The sequence below is a fragment of the Cyprinus carpio genome, chromosome B7, assembly GCF_018340385.1.
Source record: "Cyprinus carpio isolate SPL01 chromosome B7, ASM1834038v1, whole genome shotgun sequence".
NCBI classification, from domain to species: Eukaryota; Metazoa; Chordata; class Actinopteri; order Cypriniformes; family Cyprinidae; genus Cyprinus; species Cyprinus carpio.
The window spans coordinates 32,381,574-32,406,146 of NC_056603.1; the positions used below are offsets into that span (position 1 = coordinate 32,381,574).

The 24,573-nt window shown below is 38.0% G+C and overlaps 2 protein-coding genes across 2 annotated transcripts; one reads left to right on the forward strand and one right to left on the reverse strand.

Moving 5' to 3' along the window:
- Positions 1 to 1,070: 1,070 nt before the first annotated feature.
- Positions 1,071 to 8,160, forward strand: cct7 (chaperonin containing TCP1, subunit 7 (eta)). Its single transcript, XM_042728355.1, has 11 exons — positions 1,071 to 1,091; positions 2,049 to 2,202; positions 2,299 to 2,409; positions 2,782 to 2,950; positions 3,049 to 3,220; positions 3,916 to 4,080; positions 4,756 to 4,944; positions 5,180 to 5,277; positions 5,402 to 5,534; positions 7,247 to 7,453; positions 7,551 to 8,160. The coding sequence occupies exons 1-11, from the start codon at positions 1,086 to 1,088 to the stop codon at positions 7,782 to 7,784; spliced, it is 1,638 nt and encodes a 545-aa protein (XP_042584289.1). The 5' UTR covers positions 1,071 to 1,085; the 3' UTR covers positions 7,785 to 8,160.
- Positions 8,161 to 8,617: 457 nt separating this feature from the next.
- Positions 8,618 to 24,570, reverse strand: hspa12b (heat shock protein 12B). The gene is made up of 13 exons (XM_042728354.1): positions 23,971 to 24,570; positions 21,873 to 21,944; positions 20,703 to 20,797; positions 19,419 to 19,543; positions 19,133 to 19,319; positions 18,809 to 18,913; positions 16,974 to 17,090; positions 14,830 to 15,007; positions 12,895 to 12,981; positions 12,091 to 12,195; positions 10,423 to 10,681; positions 10,239 to 10,342; positions 8,618 to 10,150 (listed from the first exon to the last, which is right to left on the reverse strand). The coding sequence occupies exons 2-13, from the start codon at positions 21,916 to 21,918 to the stop codon at positions 9,483 to 9,485; spliced, it is 2,076 nt and encodes a 691-aa protein (XP_042584288.1). The 5' UTR covers positions 21,919 to 21,944; positions 23,971 to 24,570; the 3' UTR covers positions 8,618 to 9,482.
- Between the last annotated feature and the right edge of the window lie 3 nt (positions 24,571 to 24,573).

Sequence of the window (24,573 nt, forward strand, 5' to 3'; positions counted from 1 at the left end):
GGTGGAAGCTTGGCGTTTGTTTAGCTAATAAAATATTAAAACTCGATTCAAAATGGTGTACAATTATTTCATTATGTCATTTTGGTATTGCGGAATCGCTCTCTCATTTCATACAAACACAGCTGCTGCCATTTTGCTATGATTGTTTTGTACGTTGTAATGGATTATAAGATAACTAACAAACTGGTAAGATTTTAAAACATCTTCGTCTTAAATCTTTTATTGCCTTAATTATTTATGTGGTGAAATGTTGTGTGGTTTCCCTTAAATGTCCATCTAGTTTGAACTTGCTGCTTGCTCGCAACTGCTGTGTTCACGGAAGCTTTGCGTTCAAATATTTCAACTCAAATCAATATTTTATGTCTAATTATTTACTCATGTGGCAAGTAGCCGTGTAATAAGTGGTATAATGTACATCCAGCCAGTTGTTATCGCAGAATAACCCCCTTCAGGGTGATACAAGACCCCTTTGACGTCCTGATCACCCTGTCGGGGGTTATATATTCTGTGATAACAACGGGCTGGATGTACATCATCACCTTAATTAAATTTTTTTTTTTTTTTTTTTTTTTTAAACAAATGCAAGAAAACTGGTCAATCAATGTTTAGGATAAAATAGAGATGTCAGATTGATTGACATTTGTCACATATTACTGATTTATTTATTTGAAACGTTTAAATGACTATTTTACATTAGACAGCTAAGCAGGCATTTTACATATTGTGGCCTGCAAGGCTACTTTATTTATTAAAATTGTTTATTTATTGTTTGGTTACATTTATTTATTAGTATTTAAACAAACCACTTACTTTCCGCTACGAAGTGTATTTCCTGGTGTAAATGTAAATTTACCTTCCATAATGGAACATTTGTTTGTTTATTTATTTAACAACTAATTAATAGCTGATATGTCGGGGAAAAGAAATCCTCTTTTTAGGTTGCGGAGCAGCAGACATGAAAACTGTAGTAATAGCGCCCTCAGGTGGTCATCATCAGTTTAACAACAACCGCGTCTCGTGTTCTAGAGAGTTCTAGGTGCATTGTGGGTACCTCACCCGGGACCGTCCTCTTCTAGCCTGCAAACATGATGGTGAGTCTGCATTCATGCCGGTTTTGCCTTCAAATCTATCATCATCTGAACTTTTGTCGCATTTCCTAGTACTGGGATATAAACGTCCAGGAGAATAAAGCACACAGGACATGTCTGTGAGATTATTTCTGGTTTAGATGCGATAATACGCAGAAAGTTTTACATTGATGCTAGTTAGCTTGGTGGCTAACGATCATTCTTCTGTAAAGTGACGGGCAGAATTACGACGCCATGTGCAGAAGTCGACTCTGTACGTCATGTGTACATATTGTTTTATATTTCACTCGGTAGTTTTAATCTGTGTGGTTGCTTAATAATGCCAGAGGCTTTAGTTTAGCATCATGAGCTAATGAACCGGTTACACCCTTCACAACTGTTCATCTCTTTAGTTGCTATGATAAACCTGTGACTTTATGAAACAATTTTTTATTTTTCCGAATAAAGACCCTTATTTTTAGCACGTAGAGACAGACACACATGGAGAGATATAAGGGTTATTCATGACATATCTTTTGTGCATGACAGCAAATGCAAAAACTAAGACGAGCGGATATTACTGTTATTTATAATAGCCTTATAATATGTTTATCTGTGTGTATATAAAGAGATAATGGACGTATGTATGCTTATGTTGTATAAGTAAATATTACAGCACATTATTTATTAACTTATATAACGTTAAATGGTCAATACACTGGCTGTGTAAGAACTGTCAAAAGTCTCCCATGGTCATGGAAAACCTTAAAATCAGTGCATTTAAAAAAAAAAAAAATGTGATTTACAGGCTTGGAAAGATCATGGAAATGAGCACATAATGGTGTGAATGTATCTGTTGCAAATAATGTTGTTGTTGTTTTCTAGTTTGAGCTGTTCTTAATTTTTTTTAAAAACTTTTAATTGAATTCAAAAGATGGTGTAGTTATGATATTATAGTGATTCCTAAACCTCTCTCCTCAGCCCACTCCAGTCATCCTCCTGAAGGAGGGCACGGACACCTCTCAGGGGATCCCACAGCTCATCAGTAACATCAATGCCTGCCAGGTTGTGGCAGAGGCTGTGCGGACCACCCTCGGCCCCCGTGGCATGGACAAGCTTGTGGTAGATAACAGAGGTGAGTTTGAAGTGTTGTTTGAAGACTCAGACTGGTATCATATTAACACGATGCTCTGATTTTTCATGCTGTGATTGACATGACGTTATCTTGCAGGCAAAGCCACTATTTCTAATGATGGAGCCACGATTCTGAAGCTTTTGGATGTTGTTCACCCTGCAGCCAAGACTCTGGTAGACATCGCCAGATCTCAGGATGCTGAGGTAAGTTTGACACTTTCTGTGGGTATATTTATACTGCTTTAAAAAGTAGTTAGTTAGGTAGATAATTTTAGTTTTCAGTGTTGATTAATTGAAAATATTATAGATACGCAATGAAACACCTGTTCAACTAATTATTGATTACAACACACATTTATTAAATGTTCTATTATAGTTTTAATCTCAGAATCTATATTTTGTAGCAGAAGGATAGCACTTTAAATGTTTTAATGACACATTTCCTTTTTTATTTACTTTTAAGAAAGCACTTTAAATGTTTTAATGATACATTTCTTACATTTTTAGCACTTAAAAAGACATACATTTTATTTTTAACCAGATGGGCTCAATTTGCATAATAATCTTATGGCTCTTTAAGTGTCCACCTCGGTGACTCTGCTTGCTGCTGAGTTTCTGAAGCAGTTAAAGCCATACGTAGAGGAGGGTCTTCACCCCCAGACCATCATCAGAGCATTCCGCACCGCCACACAGCTCGCTGTCAAAAAGATCAAAGAAATCGCTGTTACCATCAAAAAGGATGACAAGCAGTGAGTCCCAACCCTGTGTGCTGTTATGTATTATAGTCTTGTGTTATTATCGTATAAATGTCACAGAGGTGATCATTTGTCCTCTGTTGCTTCCTCAGTGAGCAGAGGGGGTTGTTGGAGAAGTGTGCTGCTACGGCTCTGAACTCCAAGCTGATTGCAGGACAGAAGGAATTCTTCTCCAAGATGGTGGTGGATGCAGTGATGATGCTGGATGATCTACTTCCTCTGAAGATGATTGGAGTGAAGAAGGTGCAGGGTGGCGCTCTGGAGGTGAGAGGAAGCAGGATTCTGGATTCCAGTTTTTTTTTTATTTTAAAGATTTTTGTTCACAATGTATTCATTGTTGATTGTTGTTTTTTAAGTTTTTAAAGGTTTTTTGTAGTGTATATTTTATTGTGTGTATACTTTATCTTTAGTAGTACACCTCACATCTTTTAAAATATATTTTAAAACATTATGCACCATACTTTTGCCTACTTTGTAAATGGAGAACAACTGGGGTTATTTGAAACGCAACAAACTTACACAAAATATAGTTGCTTGGAGATTTGTTAGAAATTGGCTTCGAGATGTTTAATAATTTATGACTAGATGGAATCTTTATCTGAAGCTAGAAAATCAGATTCTGTCCATCATACACTATATGTTTTCCGATTAAATGTCTAATCTTACTATTGAGAATATGCAGACTGGTTCTGACCTTCTCCAACTAGCATTGACTTACTCCAGATGGCAAATCAGGGGAAAAACCATTCCAGCCTTTACTCGATAAGACAAAACTGTTTTTTTTTGCCAGTCTGAACAAAGCCTTTACATTTAAGGACCATTGTTGTGGAATAGCTGAACACTGTGGATTTACCCAGAGATGCAGTATTGGCGAAAAAGGTCTCTCTATTGAATTGCAGCAAAAGAAACAGATGCAGATTTTAACATTTCAATCCTTTGTTTTTGTTTCTGTCTATCAGGACTCTCAGCTTGTAGCTGGTGTGGCATTCAAGAAGACCTTCTCCTATGCTGGCTTTGAGATGCAGCCCAAGCGCTATGTGAACCCAAAAATCGCACTGCTCAACATTGAGCTGGAGTTAAAGGCAGAGAAGGATAATGCAGAAGTCCGTGTCAACTCTGTGGAGGTCAGTACTGCTCTTAACCCTTTACCGTGCACGATCACACCGGTGTGATGAGAATGTTCAGTGCGTCACATGATCAACTGCTGAATTAAAATCTGCTTTCACGCTTTGGCTGGCACGGAACCAGAGAACCAGAGCTTGTAGGATAAATTAACGTGTTGTAAATCCCTCAGGTCGGATTCAGCACGAACTAACATGGTAGTGCCCGGTATAGATCAACTAACATGGTCATTACAAAAGTTTATAAACTACCAAATACATTCATTTGCACATATATGAGAATTAGAATATCAGATATTTTTTAATATAGTGAACACGTTTGTGAATATGTTTAATAAAAAGGAAAAACTAAATAAAAGTTATACATGTGTAATACTGTGCTATTGTGGCTGCGGTGTGTCACGTGACAAACATGACACCTGGCCGTGGAAACAATAAGGCAATACATTCTAAAAAACTCACACTGGGGGATCAGCTAGAATATTTTAAACACACGTGTGAAAGGGGTAACCATCACAGGTTATCTCTTGAAAAAAACTAGGCCATAAGCACGTCAGAAAACTGACTGTCAATAACCATTCCCAAAGTCTGCAAATTCTTTTTTTCAGAGATTCTCATGTCAATAACCCATCATGGCCAAACTCAGTTGTTTTTCTACGTTTCTGTGGCTGTTTGCAGGACTATCAGGCCATTGTTGATGCTGAATGGAACATCCTGTACGATAAGCTGGAGAAGATCTACAAATCTGGGGCTAAAGTGGTGCTGTCAAAGCTGCCCATTGGAGATGTTGCTACACAATTCTTTGCAGACAGAGATCTGTTCTGTGCAGGCCGTGTTGTGGAGGAAGATCTTAAGAGAACTATGATGGTGTGATGATATTCTGTGTTTATGCTGTCAGTTAGTTTTGGCTGTGTAAAGTACTTTTATGATTCGATTGTAGTCTGTTTTTTATATTGGGGTAAATATAGTCCAATTTTACTCAGCATTATAATTGTAAATGAATGCCATATATCATCTCTTATGCACACGTAATAATGTTTTGTGCGTGGTTGTGTTGTTGTTGACCGTGTAGCAGTTAAAGCATCTGTAATGTCTCCTCCAGGCCTGTGGTGGCTCTATTCAGACCAGTGTCGGTGCCCTGACTGATGATGTGCTTGGACAGTGTGAGCTCTTTGAAGAAGTGCAGGTTGGAGGAGAAAGGTATGTTTTTTTCTATGTATCTACAAAATGTAATTATGTCCATGAAACTAGAGATTTTTATAAGAGATTTCACGTAAATATTTTCCATAGTACACACAATGTAACTGTGTGCATTGCATTACAGATACAACTTCTTCAAAGGCTGCCCAAAGGCCAAGACCTGCACCATCATCCTGAGGGGTGGTGCAGAGCAGTTCATGGAGGAAACAGATCGCTCACTGCACGATGCCATCATGATTGTGCGCAGAGCAATCAAGGTGGGGAAAACTTCATCTCTTGCTACAAATGACTACGACTGCAGATTTATTTTATCTTTGATTTCCAGTATTTCTTGTGGGCAAAGACTGAAAGTTTGTGTTAACAATGTATAGTAAACTGAATGACACAGGACAGTAGTAATTTTGTCCTGAATAATCATGATGCACTGAAATGTGGAAGTGACCGTTGCATATTATTTGAACTTTGTTTCAGTACTTTACATAATAGACATCAGTTTACTGTCGAGGATTTGTCATGTTGCACCGCATCCAGTGTAGTCAGTTACACAGCATTACTGATTATAATTGGTTCTATTGTATTTAGTCGTGTCGCACCGCTCGCGTCCGGTGTAGACACAGTGAGAGCCACGCAGATGCACGTGAACACCGAATTGTGTTCATTTCTGCGTCTATTTGTGCCTGAAATACTGTGCTCTGCAAGTATCCTATTAAACACAGATGCTTATGGCTTAGGTGAAGGTAAACAAGTGAGAAAGGACATGGATGTGTAGCAGTGTATTGGTTCACAGGAGTTTAATGTTCCTGTTGCTTTCTGTCATGAATTTTAAACAACAAAACACAAAGAAAACTCACTTTTGTAGCTTTAACAGATTTATTAGATTTAATTTATAGGGAAAACTATGCAGTGTTATTTTACATTTGATTATCAAAATTTTTGAATTTTGTTATAATTATACTTGAATATTTTTAGAACTGCTTATTTCATTTGTATCTCTGTTCTGTTATCTAGGCTTGAATTTTGTTTATTTCCTGTTTACTCGCCTACAAAATCACCCCAATCACTGATTTATTTATTTTTTCAAATAGAGCTATTGAAGTCATCTGATTTTTTTTTTTTCTTTTTCATATCGCAATATATATTGCAGAAAAAAAATATTGCAATGTGAGTTTTTTTCCAATATTGTGCAGCCCTAAAAATGACATCAATAATTTTCTGAAGACAGTCGGATTCCTTCAGAAATACAGTGATATAAAAACACCCACACCGGTTTTTGATTTTGAAACTTGCAGCACTCTTGTTTATTCAACGAACTCAAAGCCTTTTGGAAAATCTATTTGTGGCGGTCAGTTTTGATATTGTGGCAGGCGCTGCAAATGAATGTATAAGAAACACAGTAGTCTCATAATTGAAGTGTAAATTCTGCAGATTACATCATTGTCCAGTATTGTACTTCCAGCAATTTATAAAAATGTTTTCATAATTGTAACATATTTACATAATTATTCAGATGCATGTGTAATAACTTGCGAAAACTTGATGCTACAGCAGCACTTTGTCGTCGTCTTGTCTGATGCTCTCAACCAAGCGTTCTAACCATGACCTCACCCCTCCCCACCCCCAACCATTCGAATTTCCGTAGGCGGGAATTATTTTAATGATATTCTAATGGGCCACTTTGTGACATCACAAAACCGGAAAACAACGCTATAGTCCAAACGAGCCGTTCGTTGTAGTTCTTAAAAAGGGTTGTTTTTTTTTTTTAACAAAATATCTTCCTTTCGAGTGGACTTGAAAAGTGAGATTTTAAACTTTGTGGATCTTTTTTATGGCCAAACATACAAACTACACACTGACTAAAATTCAAAAAGTGAAAAAGCATAATAGGACCCCTTTAAAAGTAAAACAAATATAGTCCTTGTTGAACACTACAAATATAGTCATGTACTGAACATGTATTTCCCCATGACAGAATGACTCTATTGTTGCTGGAGGTGGCGCTATTGAGATGGAGCTGTCGAAGTATCTGAGGGATTATTCTAGGACAATTCCAGGGAAGCAGCAGCTGCTGATCGGAGCCTATGCCAAAGCCCTGGAGATCATTCCCAGACAGCTGTGTGACAATGCAGGCTTTGATGCGACCAATATCCTAAACAAACTGAGGGCCAAGCATGCACAGGTATTTACACAAGTCATGCCTATTTATTTTTCATTAAATCATCTAAATTAAATGAGTGTTATAATTAATCCATTTGCATGATCTCTCTCTTCCTTAGGGTGGTATGTGGTACGGAGTGGACGTGAATAATGAAGATATAGCAGATAACTTCCAGGCGTGTGTATGGGAGCCCTCTATTGTGCGTATCAATGCCCTGACCGCTGCCTCTGAAGCTGCGTGTCTCATCCTCTCAGTGGATGAGACCATCAAGAACCCTCGCTCTACTGCTGACGGCCCGGCTGCACCTGCTGGCAGAGGAAGAGGTCGCGGTAGACCCTCACACGCCCACTAATTCACACCCATCCCCAGTAGTGTCTTGGGCAGAGCCTCTGGACTCAGAAGGTCAAAACAAATGCTATAGAGCCTTGATTTGTTTCATTGACCCATTTTGTTACTTTCTGGTCCCACTAAATCCAAGCATTTCCGTGTGTTTACAAAGGCTAAAGCAGAATAAAATGTCAATTTTGCTAACTGTTCCAGGGATTGAATCATATGTTGGATAGTTGGAGATTTGAATGTTGTTTTGTGGAAGTCTGAGAACACACACACAAAGTTTGTAGATCTGTATAAGCACTGATATGCAGGCACTCTGCTGACATATGTTGCTGTGTTGGTCATTCGGTGGAACTATTTATTGGACCATTAAAATCAGTACTTTTGCTTCTCAACATTTGTGTGAGATTTCTTTATTTGTGATTTAACCTTTTAGTCATGGTGGTAAGAGACTTCAGACATTAGAATTATCTTAAACATTATAACATTTAAAGGAAAATATATTTTATTTTCAGGCATTGTGATTAGTATACAAACAGCTTCATAGTATGTATTAAACTAAAGTCAAAATTGTAGGACTATATGCTAACAGTATGATGTGATTTAAGCCCTAGCTTAATTCTCATATGTCAGATTGATGTCCAGCGTACTTAATAGTAATATTACCAATATATTTGAAGCAGGCTTGTGTTAAAAATGACTGTTTTCTTTCCTCCTGGATGAGTAAAAAGCCATCAACATTGCTCATACGAGGCAGATGAAAGACTAAAAGTTCAAATGTCAATGATAAATGTCATAATCACTTTTAGTTTAGACCTGGAATAATTTAAAGTCTTAAGAGGTAGTGTTTCATAAGCTTTAGCTATTTTAATGGTGCCTGAAAAAAAAAAAAAAAAACAAACCTAAATGTCTCAAACAGGTTCTTCACAGAGCAAATAAACTACAATTACAATCAGGTAGAAAAAATGGTTACAAATTGCATTCCACAATGTAACTACCTCTTTTGTACCTCTGTAGGAAATAAGTCATTTTGAACTTAATTTCTTCGTCAACTATCCTCTCAACATCATTCTAGCTGATCACTTCCTCTTCTTACCTCCAGGTGGCGCAACTATAATTTAAAAACTTAGAGTGTCCTTATACAAGTTTTTAAATGATTAGTGTATAGTTCCATAGAATGATTACAAAAAAAATAAACACTTAAGTGGCATTATCTAATAATTAAAATACTAAGTGTCTGCTAACTTAGAAGGAATATAATGTCTACTTACTGCATGTGTGATGATCACCACAAGGAGTAACTGAACTAAAACTAGTTCCTCTGTGTTAATAAACTAATAGGAAACATAAAAATGTATGCTTACTTGATAATTCTAGTAAACGTGGTTCCCGTCCAAAGTTCTAGTTCATTTTTTGTCTGTAGCTCATGATGTAACTGAAAATTTCATTGCTTATAATTTAGAATCTTTCTTATCCAAAGCTTACAGTATGCTTAATTCAGAGACAGTCTTCATAACTAGTGCTTTGCACAATTACAGGGAATCCCAGTAATGTTCCAGTTTATAATTCAGCCTTCCAGTTTTCAGATCTGCAATCCTTGGATATCCAGATCTTCAACCTCAAAGCTATTATTTAATCTATTAATTGATGAGATTAGCTGTCATTTAATGTCCTTCACATTCGCATTCCAGTTCTCTCCAGTAATGGCACAATAGGATCAGTTGGACAGGAAGTCAATTGATGCCCGCACCAGTTGGCCGGTTGCCACATCAACAGCTGTGACTTTGATCTCAGTGTCTCCAAACTGCATCGTCGTGCGAATCTCCCTGCGTTCAAATGCTGATCCTTTATCGTTATCCCCAGCGCTAGCTGCCACTGCCCCTGACTCAAGCAGGTCTAGTGTGATGGCACCACACTTCCTCACCCCGGGCTCAGTAATGTAGGTTATGTCATCAGTGTCACTGCAGTAGATGTTGATGATGATCTTTCTTTGTCCCATTCTTGCTGGAGTGTAGCTCCGCCTCACCACCTCTCCCAAAGCCACTGATTGATCAACACTTACAAAGCGGTCCAGGATGTCAGTGCACCATTCTCGGCCATCTTTTATGAGAAGCTTATCACGAGGGTGTCGGCCTTCCACAAAGCGGTTCAAAACCCCAACACCGTAAGTTAATGGGCAACGGCGTACACGTACAACAGTGGGGTCTAGACCAAACAGGACTGCACCCTTGAGGATGGTTAGACCTACGTCATGTGGAATTATGATACGGCAGTTTCGCCCTAGTGCATTTTGTGCAGCGCGTTGAAGCATGGGCGACTCTGCAAATCCTCCAACCAAGAAGAGAAAATGCACACCCTTTACTTCCTCCTTCTGCACCAGGTTCTCTGTTAGGGTGAGAGAAAACAATAAGACTTTAGAGAATTGACCACCAATCTGCAGTTTGGTGTTTGTTTGAGAGATGGTGTGTCTTACCAATATGTTTTATGATGTTGTTGATGGTCGGCTGGAAAAGCTCATGCATGGCTTCCGCAGACAGCCTCAGCATCCCTTGAGATGACCACTTTATAAAATTCATACTGACAGAAACATCACGCTTTGTTAGAGACACACTCACATTTTCAAAGATATAATAAAGCTCTCAGTCAGTCAGACGTACTTGCTCTTGCGCAGGGCAGTCTCCACACTCTGCCCCCGGTGTCGCTTGTAGAAGTCAATGAAGGAAAAGGGCAAAGAGATGTTCAATGAGTTGGCACGGCCAGGAGCCACAGTGCGCTTGCGGGCTTCAAATGCAATGGTAAGGTCAACCCAGGCTGCTGGACGTTTAGCTTTAAAACTCTCAATGAAGTCAGCCCCAAAGATCTGGCACAACATGGCCTCGAAGGCAAGATCCACACCAACTGCTCCATAAGGACCCCCTGAAAGAGAGTACCATTGTACCATTTAGGATAGAACTACATGCCACTAGATTTTCATGCTCATCTCAGTGTATTTCAGGTCCTAAACTAAATCCTTTGGAATAAGTGACTGATGATCAGTCAGGATGTCCTTCACCTCCTGCAGTGAAATAACAGGGCATGGCTCTCATCATCACTGAAGACTTACCAGATTTCATTCTGACTATGGTAATCATGATTTTGCCTATTTGGATGTGCTCCTGGATCAACAGGTCTTGAAAAAACAAGTCTGAACACTGACATCTACTCTAACCATTAACTATCCCTTAAATCAAGAGGAAATGATAGACTAGAAAGAATATTGTTGAACCCTCAACCACAGAGCTCATAGCCTAACATTTATTTAGAGATTAGCTACAACACACCATCTTGGAAGTTTCTATTGATCCTGAAGATTTCGATTAGCTGGTCCAAGTGTGTTTAATTAGGGCTGGAGCCAAATTCTGCTGGAAGGTGACCTGCTTGGAGCAGGTTTGGACAACCCTGCCCTAAACCTGTAGAATCCACACGGTTGAAGTTTGTTTGTTTTGTTTGTTTGTGTTTTGTGTGTTTTTGGTTTCGTTTGTTTGTTTTGTGTGTGAAGTACTGTAGGGTGTAGGGTCCCACCAAACTTGAGATCTTAGGTTTCAGATGGGTGCTTATATGTGCCCTTGGTGTGTCTTTTTGCCAATCCCACACAAACACATCATAGCAAAAACTACCTGGCAGTCTATGTTGCATTACGTCACCTAAGTATGTGCTTGGAGGAGGAGTGACAGCTTGATGGCAGTTGATCCAGGAACATGTCCTACTTGGCAAAATCATTTAATGAATTGAACTTGGTTATTCATGACTGTTCACTTTAGCCATGAATCATTTCACTCTAGTCCTGAAGATCTGTGAGGTGAAAGTCTTATTGGAGGTTGTGTGTGTGTGTGTGTGTGTGTGTGTGTGTGTGTGTGTGTGTGTGTGTGTTTGTGTGTGTGTGTGAGTGTGTGTGTGTGTGTGTGTGTGTGTGTGTGTTTGTGTGTGTGTGTTTGTTTTTGTGACATATGGGACACAACTTTGTATAATGACATGGGTATGACACAGGTATTACAAGGAGAGGGTGACTTATGAGGACATAACCCATGTCCCCATTTTTCAAAACGCTTATAAACCATAGAGTATTAGTTTTTTTGAGAAAGTAAAAATGCACAAAGTTTCCTGTAAGGGGTAGGGTTAGGTGTAGGGTTGGTGTAGGGCGATAGAATATACAGTTCGTACAGTATAATAAAAACCATTACGCCTATGGGATGTGCCCACTTTTCACAAAAACAAACATGTGTGTTTGTGTGTGTGTGTGTGTGTGTGTGTGTGTGTAAAGGAGTCATATTTGGTTCTCAACTAACCTGAGGCTTTGTAAAGCTCCTTCAGAGTGCCCTGTGGCTGCTCAATCTGATGCACCGTCAGATCCACTGTCCCACCACCACAGTCTGCCACAATGTACCGGTCACCTTTGAGAATACACACAGTTAAACTTCTTCAGTCATCGGTTTCCTGCTTAGTAACTGTTACTAGACTGTAACAAGACTTGTTTAAATAACACCCTTGTTCCTCTCTCTCTCTGACCTGCTGCAGTCAGGAAGATCTTTTCCCAAACAGCATTCAGACATTTATGGTACAGTCTGAGATAAGAATGGCTTAGCTTGGCTCCTGCCAACTGACTTTACTCAACTACACAGGAGTAAAAAGAGAGGAAAGTGTGTTTCTTGTTTGTTTACAGTGGTGTAATAACTCCGTTTCACAGAAAATGGCCTCCTGTTTGTGTGTGGATACACATGTGTGCACCATTAAGAACTGCAAGACACTATGAGAAAGCAAAGGAGACCTGTATTTTGAATATTGTGTGAGTTAGATTGTAATACACTCGATCCCTCTCTCTCCAGGAAACATCTGGAGCTAAAGAAGATTATTTTGACCCTGCACCTTGTCATTGTGCCAGTCATGCAGAGAGCACCGCACGCACACACACTGCAGCCATTCACTCAGACTGTGCAGCCAGTAATAACATACCAATGATTGCTCCATAATGAGCGTCTCTTACACATATGCAAAGCAATTAGAGTCATATAAACAATATTATATACACATAAGGAACAAGAAAGTGTGATGGGTGTAATCATATTAGTTAAATGTGTATCTCCATCTCTCACCTGTCTGCATCTCAGACCATAATTCTCCAGTACCACTCTCCACCAGAAAAGTCCGGCTATGCCTGGCTCTGCGGAGCTGCTCGCGTGCTGAAAGACAGATTGTTTTCCTTTAATCTGTGAATCACTAACATATGGGTGGCATTAATCAAAACCTTATCACATTAGAGCCAATAAACTCGAAACTTGAGCGAAAGCGAGAGGGAGTGATTGCAGTTACCTGGATCAATAATAAAGCAGCCTGCTAAACAGACCCTGATTTAATGAACCTAAAGCCTGTGTTTATAAAACCTGATCTTTGAGATGTGAGCACAATTTACTTTAAGTTTTGCTCTTATACCTAATAAAACAGGCTTGTTTCATGGCTGTAGTTTTAAAGCGAGTGCTTTTAGTGAATAATGACCTGCTAAACTAAGAATGATCCCTGCTTCACTTTGGGGGTTACTAAGGCTATACTGGTTGCTATGTTTCCTGAAGAACTCTTTTTATGGACTGCATTACTTCTAATATTTCCTTTCAGGTACAGTCTGTGAATACTGGAGGACATGCTGCCTTACATTCCTGCACCAAACACACAGAGAAGAGAAAACTTAACCACACTTTTGGGACAATCTGGAACCCATTACAATATGAAACAGCATTTGAAACAATACAAAGGCAAAGAGAGAGAAAAAAAAAAGTAAAAACAAACCAGTTTAATCTTTAATTACTCTAAAACCCATGTGATTTGATACAGCAGAGACAGATAAATAATGTGCCCAGTCACAGTAAAACCCAACGTTTATAATAAAACATTTGTGGAAACCAATTACCTCAAGACATTTAAGTTAACTCAATAATTTTATTTTGTTCTACTTTACAATTAGTAGAACTTTACAATTGTATTTTGTTCTACACAAACATGTTAACTTCAGTTTAACTAGCTCATACAGATTGTTTGCATAAACATCATATTAATATAAACCTTTATGGTTAAATGAACATAGACTCAACTATTTGGCACATTTGTATTATTATAGTTTTAAGATCAGTACATAAAAAGCTGCAATGAAAAGGCATGGTAAAAAAAAAAAAATCTAAGGATTTTTTTTCCTCCATAGAAAAGGCTAAAGTGTAAAGAAGAAAGAAAAGAAAAGAAAAGAAAAGGAAAAAGAAAAGAAAAGGAAAGGGTGTGATTTGTGTAAGTTTATTTGTTTTTGTGTTAATTGTTTTCCTGTTGTAGTAAGTTTTATTTTGGAACGTACATAGGCTCACATACTTCTGAATAAGTAAGCAAGCAAAAATGCAAGAAAGAATGAAAGAACAAAAGAAATCATCCAGGAAAACTAATGTAAGCAGTCAAGAGGAGGGTGAGCTCATGGCCCGTGCACCTTGTTTCAATTATGATGTCAAATGTATGTGTATGAATGGAAGTATATTTAGTTTGAGTGTAAAAGCAGGAATGAATAAGTGTCTACAGTATTTTTTTTTTCTTTTTTTTTGTATATAAATGTGAAAAGAGTGTTTGTAAAAGAGTACCATTTTATCTTTTGTCAAGCCCTGATAAGAAAAACAGTGTCAATCCTTCAAAGAGGTTTTTTCAGCTCTGTGACCTTGGGGACACTCACACCTTCAAGAAAAAGTCATCTCTCTCTTTCTGTCTTAACCTAAACCACATGCTTTCATAAGACCCACTTGGTTCTGAGTCTTACCCTAATCTGGCAAACTCTGTGCATAAACCCACACATACCCACAGAAGAAAAAAAAAGTACTCTGTTTTCAAAGGATGAAAAACAATCCTGTGTTCCTTATGCTTTAAGCATGGTTCCCATTTAATTTTTATAGAGAAACGTTATACACTCAAACCAAGAGATTTGAACTCCTTCACGGGATCAATCTAAGAGCTAGTGATATTGTATAATGCTAATTGGTTGAGAATAAGAAAATACTTTTTTTTACCTTGCCTAAAACTGGAATCAAAAGGGCGGGACCCTTCCACATCTAATCCATTAGTTACTGGTCGTTGACTGAGGTCAATGACCTGGTGTAGACGGAGCTTCCTGCAGTAGATGGATGCAGCCTCTGGTTCGAGAGCTATGAGGAGCTGCTCAGGAGAATCTGGAGTCACCAAACCTGCCTATGATAAGATAAAAAACATGAGCCTTAAATAACAGTGTTTGAGTTAACATTGAATAACTTATTCTAAACACAAATTCAGTATCATGTGTTTCCAAGGGTGAGTTTAGTTCCTGAATGAATCAGTGTTTTGAATAAATGTGACCCTGGCTGTGAAACCCAGATAAAGTCTTTCTTTGCGTGTGCGTGTGCGTGTGTGTGTGTGTGTGTGTGTGTGTGTGTGTGTGTGTGTGTGTGTGTGTGTGTGTGTGTGTGTGTGTGTGTGTGTGTGTGTGTGTGTGTGTGTGTGTGTGTGTGTGTGTGATTTACTGTTTTCTACATAAAACTATCCTTCATAAGGTAAAGGGCATTCTGTGAAAATTTAACATTGCTATCTTTAATATTGACTGAGACCATGTCCAAGATTGAAATCATAGTGTAATTAACGGCTGAAATCAAACTTTGATGCTTGTTATCTCATATTAGGTTTTAAGATTTTAGCCTGGATTTCACAAAGAGGGTCACAAATCAGTTAACTGAATGATTTGATGATACAGTCACTTTTTTTATGTTCCTGAATGAATCAGTGTTTTCAATGAATTGGTTGAGTAAATAATTCACTGACTCACTCATATAGACAGTAATTGGTTTTGTTCCTGAACGAACCAGTGTTTTAAACAAATTGGTTGAGTGAGTTATTCAATGACTCACTCATATAGAGAGTCACATGTTTCTTTTTAGAATGAAAAGTGTTTTGAACAAATCAGGTACCTGAATGATTTAGTGAGTCACTCATAAAGACACTTATTGCCACCTACTGGTGTGATGATGTAACCTACACAAAGTGTTATTGAAAAATCCCCAGCACTAATACATCAGCTGAAGTTCATACCAGATAATGCAAGCACTATTGGGTTATTTTGACTTGGGACAGTTAAACACCATAGCAACGCCTTAGCAACCTCCCATAACAATCCAGCAACCAAGTAATATTTTGCTAAAAACACTCAGAACACCATGCAACTGCATAACAATATGCTGGCACCCACCCACTAGCACACAGCCACTCTGGCATCAACTGGCAATTTCTATGAGCAAGTACTGCTCACATTTTTATCAGAAAACTTGTAAGCAATGAGCACGACTGGTAGCAAGGTAACCGAAGTAACAGAAGAAAAGGTATCCACACATTGTGAAAGTATCAGTTAACTGCCCCAATTGGTCATGGAGTTATGATGGGAGATGGTGGGCTGCCTCATTCCCCCTCTCTTGCTTGGCTAGGACAGGCGTGGTTTCCTGTGTTTGTGTGCTGGTCTTTTGCGTTGTTTAACCTCTGTGACACTGCAAAGAGGAAATGAACCTGCCTTACCTCTAGTAAGGTATATAGAAATAAAGATCTGAGGCTACTAGAACAAAAACTGTTCTAACATGAGCCTGTTTAATATGTAGAGACCATGGGTATAAATTCAGGGAGATTTCAGTGGTCTTAGTGTTTGAGCAGCTGGTAGTGATCGAATGAACAGTATTTGTTCTTTTATGGCAATTCCTGCACTGTTGATTGTTGTATGGACTGAGATGCTCATATTGTGCCAAAAACAATCTCTGCGATTGATTTCTTAGTGTTTTGCTCATATGGAAATGTACAGCTCTGCAATATAGTATATTTCACACAGGCAAACACTGTAAAATGGATATCAGGTTATTGTTCCCTCTTGGCACACTATACCTCTCAAGCTCATATAAAAGTCTTTCAGTATTCCCATTTACTGTATGTGTACAGTGACCTTTGCATTCTTTTTCATATACGCACATTTCCTGAACTTCACTGGGGGGCTGCAGGATGCCATGTTCGATGTGGGAGTATGCAGTTGTGTATGTGTGCATGAGAGAAGAAAGAGAGAAAGAGAAAAAAAGAGAAAGAGCATGAAAGAGAAAGAAATTTGAATGTGTAATTTTTCAGTTTTCTCAGATCAGTTATCCTGCATTACCAAATATGCAGCTTCTCGCATGAACTGCTTGGCTGGTTGCCGCCACACCGCAGGAACAGTGATGACCCACCGTACTTCATTACCTTCCAGCACAGAGGAAGACTGGTCCTTCACCTCCTGAAAAACACACACACAAACATTACTACTTTTCCTACTCTTATCTAAACTACATTCCACAGATAACATTTTCGTATGTCTATTAGTTATTGATATCCTTATTTCCGTCCCACTTTAAAAAATACAGTGATGTGTGTACTCATGACCCCATGCATGGCCGGAGGTTTATGCAAAATCTCCATGTTAATGTTTTCCCACAAGCCTTCAGGGGCTCCAGGAAGAAAGAGGAAGAAGGTTTGGGTCCAGCCAAGACTGACCCCCAACCCCCACTCTTCACAGAGACTGGATGTGTTCTTGTATGAGTGAAGGAAAAGTGCATCCTGAAAGATCTGGACCAAAGCCACAGCACACTACTGCTCTACGTTATACTGGAGGTTCATGTTCAGTCCGGCCCTGGAGGGAAATTTAAGTTGCACAACTAAAATAGGCAACAAATGCCTAAATAAATAAAAGTATAACCAAGACAATAACAGCACTTTAAAAAAGTTTTACAAATGTTCAAATAATTCTTGAGTAAGTACAGTACAATTATAATATATATATATATATATATATATATATATATATATATATATATATATATATATATATATATATATATATATATATATATATATATATATATATATATATATATCTTTCTAATAAAATAAATGTTATACATATTGAAAATTCTGTATATTCTGTGTATGTTGTTGGTATATGCTGGAGTATATACCAGCTTGTTGAGCCAAAGTCTGTATTTTATATGGCAGTGGCTATTTGCACTAAATGTAAATAGTGATAGAGTCTATTTACTCTAAATGCAAATAGCGATGGATGCTATTTACACTAATTGCAAATATCATTGGATTCTATTTACACTAAGTGAAAATAGCAGGGTTTTTTAGCAATATGCTATTTACGAAAGTGCAAATAGGTTCTATTTACACTGTTAAAATAGCAGGATTTTGCTATTTATAGCCCACTACTTATTACAAATAGTGGCAATAATCTGCAATATTGTAGTACATTATAAAACAGTATGCAATAATAAGTGTAAATTATAATGTTAATTTAAATTATTAAATGGACTCCACCTTACTGGGACAATAAAGCCATCTCTATACCCTGACCCAACCCAATACTTTGTTTGCAACTGTCTGATTATTTCATTCATTTTTATTGAAAATAAATGCCTTTCCGATGTGATATGAGATTTGAAATGGGAGGGAAAACAGTTTGGAAAAAGGCAATATATAGATAGATAGATAGATAGATAGATAGATAGATAGATAGATAGATAGATAGATAGATAGATAGATAGATAGATAGATAGATAGATAGATAGATAGATAGATAGATATGGATTGGATTGCTGGATTGCTGTCCATGATCGATGGTTCAGCTTGAATTACTTAGTAAAAATAGTATACTGTATACTTTAAATTTAAAAGAATTAATAGAAAAAAAGTAAAGTTGTGGTGGTGGAGCAACAGTTTAGCCTACAATCTTACAAAAATATTACCTTTTGGGGTGCAACCACTTGCCACTGGGGCAGTACCCTCATAAAGCATTAATATGTACCCTTTAGATACTAATAGGTACTCTTTAGAGCCCTTAGTGTATTTGGCTCCTTTAGGGGTTGAACGTATCCTCCTGAGCTTTAGTTGAGAACTTGTTTAGTTGACTGTCTTTGTACTGCTTGTACTGCCTCTGTTTTGTGTGTTTATGTTCACCTTTAAAGCATGTTCTCTGAAGAACCTCAAGGCGTGAGCAAACACCTCAATAGCCCGGACTCTTCTTCCATTAACAGACTCCAGCTCGGTCTCCATAGTGAGATCCTATAGAAAGTAAGAGAGTCTGCTGCAGAAATTCTTACAAAGATGTGACATAAATAATACACTCCCCTTATGCTCTGCTTCAAACAAGTAGATGTATTTTTTGACAGTGGTGTGATACCTTATGACAAAAGCTTGATCCCCCTAAGCTGAGCAATTACTCTACCTGAACAAAAATTTACATCAAAAACATAGTCAAGATATGATAGATGTTCTGCTTACACTGGTGCTGTGGATTTTCATTTTGAATTTGTCAAAGTAGAGCCAATGCCTGGCTTCCTCGGGGTCAAGGTCATGATAGCTGTCTCGAGCTGCAAAGCCAAAGCTGTGGAACCGGAGGTCAGGCGTCAGCAGTAGGCAAGTTGGACTCTTCTGATTGGCTACACCAGGGTCGCCACCCTCCCACCGTCTGTTAAATAATAAAAAGGAGAAATGTAGGGTAAGAAGTGGATTGAGGCATTATAATAACTTCAGGTTAGACCGTGTTTTTGTGCTTATGTCATAATACCTCATCATGTGAATGGTCTCAGGATCTTCTGTGAAACTGAATGCATAGCCACTGGAGGTGGTGCCAAAATCTATAGCAACAACCACAGAAAACGGACGAGCCACACGCGGTCTAACCTCTGTCCGCTACAGAGGGAAAGGAAGAAAAACAAGGCAGACAGAAAGAAAATAAATCTATTGCCTTATCACTTTTTCAAAGGGGTTGAAACCTACCTTCTCCCTCTCTTCTCTTATCTCTAGATCATTTCCCTGACCTGAGTGTTACATTGGCCAAACACCTCAGAGGCGAGAGTTTAATGTATCATTTTCAGGTCATATGAGTATTTGTTAAGTCATGTAAAGCTGATTTATACTGATTTGTGATTAAAAATGCAGGGCAGTGTAATGAAGAAAAGAAATGCAAGATTCTTTTTTTTTCTTTTAGCACTTTTTAGAACACTGTGTCAAAGTAGCACAGTGGAACACAAAAAATAAGGTGACACTGGAATGGTAAAGAAAAGCAAGCAGAACACAATTTTAAATGCTTCTTTAACTTTAGCTTCATCACTTGTTTTACAAGACATTTCAAATGAAATAATGAAACAATGTGGGGGGGTGACTGAGATGGAAAATGGCATTCTGTGTGAATGGCTCCTAAGGGGTCGTCCACACAAATGCATTTGAAAAAGGGGGAAAAAAACAAGCTCTCTGGATACGTTTTTTAAAAGTTGAACTTCTTTTAACTTAACAGCCATGCATTCAGAATGCCATGTTATGCATGAGATGCTGCAAAGACATTAAAAACTATGGAAAAGCAGCACTTTGACAACAAAAAGATGTTCCATGTGGATAGCGACTGGGAAAGGGCTATTGGCCTTAACCAATGGCATGAGTTTGAATGTTGTGACCATGTGATGTCCAACCAATGGCAGACCATGTGAGTTTTTAAGAGACCTGTTTGAAATTATTTTTAAAATTCCTTTTGTGACACTAGCTGCACAGATATGACACACTTCACCTTCAGCATTACTTCCAAGCTTTCAAACAAAACAGTTTTGTGCTGCCTCAGATTGCAGTGCAGTTTGACTGGAGGATTAGCTAATGATAGTGCTCCTTTAAACCAAACGACTGAGTGCTAAGTAAAGAAGCATAATTGCATATTTCTGGTGGTACCACATCCTCTTTCAACATTACTGTAGTTTAAAGCATCTGATTTTGCCATTTAATCCAGTTCTGAGGACGATGTTTATCGTATAAAGCACTACAGAGGGTGCATGGTGGAGCACTGTGTCTGTTGAGATCTTACTGGAGAGGGGGATGGAGTAAGAGGAGTGATGCTGCATTCATTTCTGGAAGGAGATGGAGAACCAGATGGAGATGTAGAGGCTGATCTATCTTCACCTGAAAGAAAGTGAATGAGAGAAGAAGGAAGAAATTCTTTAAGTCTTTAACTTAGTAAGTTGCTCATGTATTGTACTGGAAAATGTAAGTTCGGAGCTCGTAATTGTGGCTGAGCAATTAAGAGAAATCAAGAATTTCTGGAAAATTCCATATTGGCTGGTTGGGCATTTAAGCCCAACTGGCATGTGTTTACCAGTTTCAGAATTTCCAATGGACAGTTTTCATTGGAAAAATACTGCACTGTGGATCACATTAGATTTTATAGAAGCTTATATGCTGATTGACCTAATACCTTTATAAAAGAAATGGAAATACATCTAGCTTACTTTTCAGAAGTATTTAAAGTCATGATAAAATGAGTAGAAGCAGCAACTTTTCCCCTCTTTTGTGATGTGCACAATGGCTTATCAAAAAGGTGCTTGGTTCTATTCATTGAATATTAATTAGATTTTGAGATATGGGTATTACATTTAACAATGGTGGCAGATCTGAATGCCAGCTTGTAGTTACTTGTGGAAGATCGAGTTATGACATTTTGATTAACACTGTGCCAACACTGACAAGGAAATTTAGGAGCAGACGTCCAAACATTCCATAATTCCTAATGTGGTAAAAAATTTACGTACATTTTCCAGAACAGAATGAATTCCATGGCAAATACTTTATTAACGTGTAGTGACCCCTCCATCAAGGTCGCTTTAATATGCCTGCGAATGAGCACATACTCAAACATGGGTGGAATTTACTCAAGGGTATGACAGGAATGTTATCGACGTGTACAGATATTCTCAAGAGTGCAGAGCATAGATAAGAGGGGGTCACACCCCTGTCCAGTATTGTTGATGGAATAGACAGGAATTACAGCAAAATTCCTGTGGAAATACATGTGGATGACCACAGGTTTCTATTCAGCTGTGCATTGTTCTACATGTCTTCTGTATATAAATTTTGGTTACATACTGTGCAAGTACTTAATATAATAGCTTATATAACCTACATGGTTCCTTAGGATATTCTACGGATATGATTTTCTCAAGTCTTAATTACAGTGTCAAATCCCAAAGAATAAGTTTACCTGGTACTTGTAGACTGTTGGTATTAAGCTGAAGGACATCTGCCATTGTAGAGGTCACAGGGCTTCTACAGCCTAGGAGGGAAAAAAATAACACTGACATGTAAAACTTAAATTGGTTACGATGGAAATAATGTTATTTAATGATGTCAAATAGTACAAACTCATTTTAAGATGTTTTTAAAAGAACCATAGGAAATCAGCATCTTAGATTGCATTTCTAAGAATGTGCTCATTTTGAATTAAATTTAAAAGACTTACAGAACAGAACAGAACAGAACAGACACATTACACATGGAGAATAAATACTATAACATATTTGACTACAAATCTCTATTTTTCATTTGTATTTATTTATTATTATTATTTTTTTAATGTATGTTTTCTCTTTCTCAAACATCATAATAGGTCATCCCAGCTGCAACAACAAAATCATGACATGATGCTGGTGGGTGTGTGTTAGTCATGCTGTCTCGCTTTGTTTCCCAAAGCTCTTGTTGCACTCTGTTTTCCTGACCAAATGATCTGAAACTGGAGAGAAACACAATAAACACTGAAATGTGTTAAGTAAATGTTGTTAAACTATAGTCTGATATAATACAAGTATTTTAATTCTGTGCTAAGTTACAAAATATTAGATTTACAGTTATTTCTTTTATCTGATGAACACAGAAGGGAAAATGTGGTACTTTCTGAAATTCAACCTCATGCCCCCTACCCCCCAAAGTGTTCCATTCCCCCCTATTTTCCCCATTTCTCTTGCCATAATCTTTTCTTTGGACTCTTTCCCATTTTCTTTTTCTTTCACTGTTCATTTCAAACCTTTTCAGTGCTTGTAGATGCAGGGTAAGAGGAAAGAAGCATTCCCTCGACAGTGTGTGTGTATGCTTGCATGTTGCTCAGAAGCGAAAAATGGTTTTGAAAAAGCAGAAAAGGTGGAGAGGGAGAGGTAAGGGGCCTCCCACAATGCTTGTTTAGTAAATGGATCTGACTGAAATAAACTCTCCAGATGCTATCTGCACTGTTCTTGCACTAATGCAACAAAGAAAATGGTACCACATTTTGAGCACTTCATTTTCTGCTACAAAGAATATTTAGTGGCTTTGGCAGAAAAGGTAGAAATATAAACACATTTGCAAGTTTAAAAAGTAAAAACTTTAAAATGATACAAGCCCATTGAACTTGATTGATTTCAGATGATATGGAATTATCACTGCCTCTCCATATGGTTTCAGACACACTTCATATAGATTACAAATGACATCAAAGAGGCTTTCTGGCACTGAGTCAGAGTCTTTTGAACAAAGAAACATAATATATACAATCCGTATCCCAATCACTGTAAAATGCTGTCTAGTCAAAGTTATTACCATTAACTAAAATTAAACAACATTACAAAAAAAGAAATACTTACAAAAAAAATTTAGTTTAAGTACTAAAACTAAAGTACAACTATAAATTAAAACTATATATAAATATTAAAAGCAACAAATTGCTAAAACATAAACATTCAAATGATAAAATATTTAAAAAGAAATTAATATGAAAATATTAACTAAAACTATAATAGAGTATCAGTGATATTAAAATAACGCTGTCTAGTAATGTACATCAGTCCCTCTTTATATTCCACCATCCATCAGCATCCGTGGCATTTCGTCGACTGCCACCAAAAATGATTTCACCTTGTACCTCAGTTTGTTGAACACAAACACACCTCCTGCTTCCTCAAAAAGCTTTCTAGGAAAATCTTCCTATTAATTTCCACCCTTGAGACACAGCGACACAGTAATATTTGCAGAAGCTGAGGTCAAGTATGACTCACCCCTTTCCTACTACATTATAATTATAGTCATATTAAAGGTGTGCAAAGCCATATTTAATGTCCGTCAGGTAAATACAGTCAAACTGTCCACTAAAATCCCATTTGTCTTTTTATGTCATACTAAAACATCCTCAAGTCAAATCTCTGGAAATCTCCCATCCATCCATCCCACTCCACTCCTGTCAGTCATCACAGCTCAGAATACAAAGCACTGCACCTGATGCTGGTCCCAATTATAGTTTTCACTCTGTTGTAGCATGTCAACTTTCTACTCACCCTTTTGTTTAGGATGTTCTATTGTACCCTGCCGGGGCTGTACTGTCCCCAAAGTCCAGAATCCCCAAAGAAATAGGATGTTTCAGTAGCAGAGTCCAAGTAATGGTGCTGTTTTCCAACAGACGATTCAGCTAAATACTTCAAAGAAGAAAAGCACTGAATATTTGGTCCAGATTAGTCTTAAAAAACTGCACAGATCCAAAGAATATTCCTGTGACTTTCTTGTTTCTTAGTCCCAGCAGTCAATCCCACATCTGCTGTGGAATGTCAGGGAGGACTGGTTGAGAGAGCCGCACGCACACACATGTACAGGGACTGGATATGAAGGTTGCCGTAATGCAGGGGGAAAGGGAGGGAGGGGGATCTGACTTCATACTGACACAGATTCAATCACTGTGTATCGGTGTGTGTTTGTTGGACTGAGAGAGAGAGAGGGAGAGAGAGAGAGGGTGGGGAGTATTTGGAGTGGCAGCGTGCACTGATTAAGTCATCCGACCCCCCTTCTCCTGTTCCCCCATTTTTCCTCCTGCCCACCCCCTGCATCCAACTCTTTCTTCTTCCTCAACTTCTCTTCCAGCTCAGTCCTTTTTCTTTCCTTTCTGT